Genomic DNA, 6,640 nt, shown 5'->3' with positions numbered 1-6,640 from the left:
TTTTTTTTTTAGTAGACATGTGCTACATAGGTTCATCAGGAGGTTGTGGTGTGCAATAACTGAAGTACCATGCAGGAAAACTGTGACTTGCCAGCGTCAGGTGTTGGGTAAGTGATTTCAAGTCATTACAGACTAAAACCAGAACAATGTATTGAAAGAAGTTCCATAGAGTCATAGAGCTGTGATTTCTGAGCTATGATAATAAATTATAATAATAATACATTTTATTTATAATACACTTTACGTTTCAAAAGAAATCTCAAAGTGCACTCTATGAGCACACACCCCATTACACAATGTGTTTTTTGAGTACTTGATTCAATGTCGATATCCCAAAAATATTGGTTTCTGCAGGTTTTAGTATCTTAGGTACAGTTATCTCAACTGCATGGACATTTTGTATAAATGTAGCTGCAGAATGAATGTATCAATTGACAGCAAGTGGATTAACGAGAACTGATTGTAGTTGCCAAATAATTCAGCCAAATTCTAGGTAATATGGAAAATTGTATTTTGTTAATAAAAGTAATCATGAAAATATCCAATAAAATAATTATATACGTATAAAATGTATAAATATAAAACTAATACATATTATTAACACAGATTCCATAGATAGGGCACTACAGATGTTTAATGAATAATATATAACTTATATACAAAAAAAATAATTTATTAAATGTGTTGCATATTTCTGCTTGAACTAGAGATATTGAATTTCCACTGGGTGCAGCTGATCGCGGACTCTCTACTCAATGCTTGTAATTCCACCAGCGTCTCAGATCAGCTTCCCGCTTTGCTGACCAAGTTCCCATGACGAATTTCCCACCTTATAGGACAGTAAAGTTAATCCTGAGCTTAATCTTGCTCCATTAAAAGTAAAACGTGCTTATGACCCCGGCATGTTGCAGAGTTGGACCAAAAAAAAGTGCCTGTAGGCTACCCTAATTCAGCAGTTGCATTATATAATCATCACATCTGTCGTGGATATATTTATATTCATAGGCATGTCTTGGTAATATAGCACTTCAAATGTATTATTGTATGCATTTTGTTTCATACATTCAGGGCTTTACATGAACGTTTTTGCTCTGGCTAGTGGTTTACCAAGCTATGCAGCATAATCAATAGCCAGTATTTTGTTGGTACGTTTAATTTGATTAAAGTTGACTGCTGTGGAACAATTTACTTGAAGAAGTAAATTTACAACCCTTTAAATTTATGACCACCCAACTCTAGACGACTTACCATGACGGCTATAACACTGCAGTGATTAAATATTCATTTCTGATAAGGTTGCCTAAAGCTTCTTTACATAAAAACATGAACCCATTTAGACAGTCATAATACCAGTGTGTAGAGCCCCATTTCCAGCACTGCTCTTAGCGACTTTTTCTAAAAAGCAACTATCAACAAATTTAGCGACTTCAGACTATCAGGGAAAAAGCGAGATATGTAATATATTGTAAATCATTTCCATGCATGTTGCTCAGAATAATTTCTGCCAACAGCACAGGGTCTCTGTCCCTCTCCTCTTGCACCGTGGGTAGCTGGCACTCAGCTGACATGACCACTAAGTTTAATGCAAATTATGGAACAATGTCACAAATTTGCAAATGAGCAAAACCATCAAATGGCGACTTTTAGCTAGTGCTTGCTATTTACATTGGAAAAGAGTTGGCAATACTGGTTTTGCTTGCTGTTTTTGCGTGGCTGAGCTATTGAAACAATGGTAAAGAAGGGGGGGAAACAAAAAACACAAAATTCTAAAACTCTAAACTCTAGCCTAGCAGTGGTCCAGCTACCCTATGGAGAGTAGACCATATTAAGCTAGGTCAACATAGCATTCAGAAACACAGTCTCTGTCATATCAGACAACAGTGCAACAAAAGTCAGGACGCATTAAGAGAACAAGACAAACCAACGATCCATGTTCATCAGGCAGTTGTTTCAGTCCTGATCCTCCTCCACGGTGCCCTTCACGACGGGATCCGAATCGTCAGTTCCCCGCCGTAGTAGCAGCAGGAGGAGGAGGACGGGCCGCAGCCCAGTCCTCCTCCTGCTGCTACTACACAGTCCTCAGCATCCCCAGTGGAGGTGAATGCTCTGTACTGGGCGCCGTCTCTGATCTTCAGTAGTGTCGGATAAAGCAGGGAAAAATCCAGACCCTTGACCCGTGCTGAATCCATGGTTTAACAGAAGGCTTGCTGCTGCTTGACCGTAAAGTTGCTGTAATCTGGGGAGAAGCGAATTTTCTGGCCCTGAATGACGAGCAGGGAGATCTCCGCACAGCTTGTAGGATCGCCTGCCTGGTTGTGTAGCAGAGGACATTGAAAATCAACGTGCGATTAGTAATGGTGTTCTTTTTTGGGCTATCACTGTAAATTCGGTGGGCTCTCATAATCTCTATCTGAACATCTGCTAGATTCGGGAACCACTTACGAAGTGAGCGCGAGAGATACTGGATAGCATTAGCACCTTCTAACCCCTCTTTCAGCCCGACGATGTGGATGTTGCATCTCCGATTTCTATCCTCCATGTCTGCTATCTTCACCACCAGCTCTTGAAAAGCGTGGCCATGACTGTCAATAATACTTGCATTGCTTTCCCCGGTGGTTTTTAGGTTATTTACATCAGAGCTGACAGAGCAAAGACTTGCAGTCAGAGATGCTAGCTGAGCATGGATATGGTTATAGGTTTACAAAGTGAAAAAGCCCAAAGTCCACCCCAAAGGGACTTACCAACGACAGAAAACACTGTAACAAACTGCTCCAAACAGCTCTCTTGTAGTCCAGCCTTTACTTCCTTAATGAATGTACTTTGTAACACATGTTATAATGCTCGCCTAGCTGCTAGCATGGCACGCCCTCTTACTCTGCTTCTGTAATGGTCCTTACCTAGCTACTGCGCATGTACGACTACCAACAAAGATGGAATAGAAGTGAGATGTCTACTCTGTAGCTTAAACAGAGGGCTCAACACAAGAAGTGAAAAGAGGAGCTGCAGAAATGTGCAGTACAACAAAAATATGGTGTTTTTGAAAATTAAATCATGTAAACCTATTCTGATATAACATCTAAATACAATTATAAACCTGAAAATGAGCATAAAATGAGCACGTTAAAATGTTAGTCTTTAAATTCAATGAAGTATTGTGTTCTATTGTGTCTTAAATAATTTTAAACAGGTCTTAATTTTCCTACGTCCATGTAACGCTACCTCTAATGTTCATTGAAATTCTTTTTTATTTTGTAGTGTTTTAGTTCTTGCTTAGTTATTGATAGTCCAAGTATAATTCGCTGTATATGTACAGATTATTACTGTGTTGCTTTTATTCAATTTGAATACATTTATTTACTTTGCAAGTACTTTTGTGACTATGCATTTCGTTGTAATTAGATGTCGTGCTATACAGTGCCTTGCGAAAGTATTCGGCCCCCTTGAACTTTTCAACCTTTTGACACATTTCAGGCTTCAAACATAAAGAATAAACATTTTATGTTTTGTGAAGAATCATCAACAAGTACACAATTGTGAAGTGGAACGAAATCTATTGGATATTTGAAACTTTTTTAGCAAATAAAAAAACTGAAAGTGTGTGCAAAATTATTGGCCCCTTTACTTTCAGTGCAGCAAACTCACTCCAGAAGTTCAGCGAGGATCTCTAAATGATCCAATGTGTGTCCTAAATGACTGATGTGATAAATAGAATCCACCTGTGTGTGTGATCAGTCTCTGGTATAAATGCCCTGCTCTGTGATAGTCTCAGGGTTCTGTTGAAAGCGCAGAGAGCATCATGAAGACTAAGGAACACAGCAGGCAGGTCCGTAATACTGTTGTGGAGAAGTTTAAAGCTGGATTTGGATACAACATGATTTCCCAGGTTGTAAACATCCCAAGGAGCACTGTGCAAGCGATAATTTTGAAATGGAAGGAGTATCAGACCACTGCAAATCTACCAAGACCTGGCCGTCCCTGTAAACTTTCAGCTCAGACAAGGAGAAGAGCTGATCAGAGATGCAGCCAAGTAGGCCCATGATACACTCTGGATGACATGCAGAGAACTACAGCTGAGGCGGGAGAAGTCTGTCCATAGGCACAACAGTCGTCACACTGCACAAATCTGGCCTTCATGGAAGAATGGCAAGAAGAAAGCCTTTCTCAAAGATATCCATAAAGTTTCGTCTAAGTTTGCCACAAGCCACCTGGGAGACACATCAAACATGTGGAAGAAGGTGCTCAGGTCAGATGAAACCAAAATCGAACTTTTTGGCCACAATGCAAAACGATATGTTTGGCGTAAAAGCAACACAGCTCATCACCCTCAACACACCATCCCCACTGTCAAACATGGTGGTGGCAGCATCATGGTTTGGGCCTGCTTTTCTTCAGCAGGGACAGGGAAGATGGTTCAAATTGAGGGGAAGATGGATGCAGCCAAATACAGGACCATTCTGGATGAAAACCTGTTGGAGTCTGCAAAAGACCTGAAACTGGGACGGAGATTTATCTTCCAACAAGACAATGATCCCAACACTACAGCAAAATCTACAAAGGAATGGTCCCAAATAAACATATCCAGGTGTTAGAATGGCCAGTCAAGTCCAGACCTGAATCCAATCGAGAATCTGTGGAAAGAACTGAAAACTGCTGTTCACAACGCTCTCCATCCACCTCACTGAGCTCCAGCTGTTTTGCAAGGACGACGGGCAATGAATTTCAGTCTCTCGATGTGCAAAACTGATAGAGACATACCCCAAGCGACTTGCAGCCGTAATTGCAGCAAAAGGTGGCTCTACAAAGTAGTAACGCAAGGGGGCCGAATAATTTTGCACGCACCACTTTTTTTTTATTGGCTAAAAAAGTTTCAATATCCAATAGATTTCGTTCCACTTCACAATTGTGTCCCACTTGTTGGTGATTCTTCACAAAAATAAATTTTTATATCTTATGTTGAAGCCTGAAATGTGTCAAAAGGTTGAAAAGTTCAAGGGGGCCAAATACTTTCGCAAGGCACTGTAGGTCTTAAATTTCATTCATAAAGGTCCTCAAACAGTCTTAAAAAGTCTTTAAATGTGACTTGTTGAAACCTGCAGAAACCCTGTAATAAAGTGCATGTTCCTCATAAGTGATTTATGGGTCTTAGCTTCTAGCTTGCAGCCATTTTAAATAAGTGCCACTTTATCAGAATCCTAAAATACATCTATGCTAAGCTTAAAATATTGAGCTTAGGATACATGTCAATTAGGTGTGGAATTCGCTCGGCGCCTATCAATGCATCTTGATGCAACCTTTTTATGTACATTTCCATGTATTTTTATACGGCCATATGATTTTAAAATATATGCATGTAAATCTGAGTTTGTTAGATTTTGATACATATTTGTCAAACACAAGTTTTAATTACATTTTTTGTCATTCCATGCTTGTGAAAGTCACCTTCTCTCACAGTCATCTTTCATGTCAGAGGCTCAGTTTTAAAGGTGGAGAATTGGCTTCTTAGAACATGAAACATGAGGTGTTCACATGTAATTTGATAAAGTAGATGAACAACCTAAATGTGATTTGCCTAATTATTTGATCTATGTCTCATTAGATCATGTGTATAAATACAAAACTTATTTTTTTCCTTTTGGCCATTTAGTTTTTTCTGCACTCTTGCCTAAACTCTAATTTGTTGTCCATTATCCATCATCTTTCAGTCACTCTGTTTTCTGATTTGTACATGTCTGGAGACTTTTAAATAAAAATCAACACATTTAAATAAAAAATAAAACATGATTATTAACTAATCAGTATCGAGCATTGAATCGTTCTAGAGAGAATCGCGATGTATTTAAGAATCAATTTTTTTTCCCCACCCCTGATGTCAATAAGTATGCAATGTACTTACCAATTATCACCAGGTACATCCCTGCACAAAAATCAACAGTAGGGGACAGTTTGGACACGTATTTATCGTCCATGTTTGTCCACTCAGTGTTCAAACAAATGCACAAATTACTTCCAGCAGAAAAATAATAATAATAATTTGAACAGGTTCTCGAGTCTAGTCCTTGAATTTTTGAAAGTCTCGTCAGTCAACTCTCACATTCTTTGGGTCCGATGCAGCATCTGACACCTATTATACCGGCAGTAACCCTCCACATGCACCCGACTTACACTTACACACATGTACACTCACACACACGCATGTATGCATGCATGCACACGCACACACAAAAGTGATTCATCAAAAGAAAGCTTCTTATCTGTTACATTCATTAATAAATCAAATGCCTTACAACTAAATTAGGCTATACAGCAGCATTTTTATAATAATAACAATAATAATAATGGAAAGTGAAGTAGGGACAAAAGCTTATTGTCTGCTTTTAATTGAAGATTGACTTGAGGACACAATCAAATGGGATTAATATTTTACCCGGTGGGATTTATGGGACAAACCAGACCATTGTCTGTCCACGAATATATTGTGTGCATAATCTCGTGCGTGTGGGTTCATTTTAGTGCATGTGGTCGACATGGATTACAATGTGCTTTTCATAGATAAAGATTTTTTTTGTTATTTTTCAAACAATGGGCTATATGAGCATAATATTGAATTTACATTTCAGTAGCCACATTAACTGTTTTATTG

The 6,640-nt window shown here is 38.7% G+C and overlaps 1 protein-coding gene across 1 annotated transcript in view; it reads right to left on the bottom strand.

Moving 5' to 3' along the window:
• opn8a (opsin 8, group member a) overlaps positions 1-6,090 on the bottom strand; it is a 20,880-nt gene extending 14,790 nt beyond the window's left edge. Inside the window, exon 1 of the mRNA XM_032543637.1 lies at positions 5,894-6,090. Coding sequence (XP_032399528.1) covers positions 5,894-5,966 — 73 coding nt within the window. The 5' untranslated portion in view covers positions 5,967-6,090. The remainder of the gene's footprint in view (positions 1-5,893) is intronic.
• Between the last annotated feature and the right edge of the window lie 550 nt (positions 6,091-6,640).

This window comes from Etheostoma spectabile, chromosome 18 (genome assembly GCF_008692095.1).
Source record: "Etheostoma spectabile isolate EspeVRDwgs_2016 chromosome 18, UIUC_Espe_1.0, whole genome shotgun sequence".
In the NCBI taxonomy this organism is placed as follows: domain Eukaryota; kingdom Metazoa; phylum Chordata; class Actinopteri; order Perciformes; family Percidae; genus Etheostoma; species Etheostoma spectabile.
This window is presented reverse-complemented; position numbering and strand designations above follow the sequence as displayed.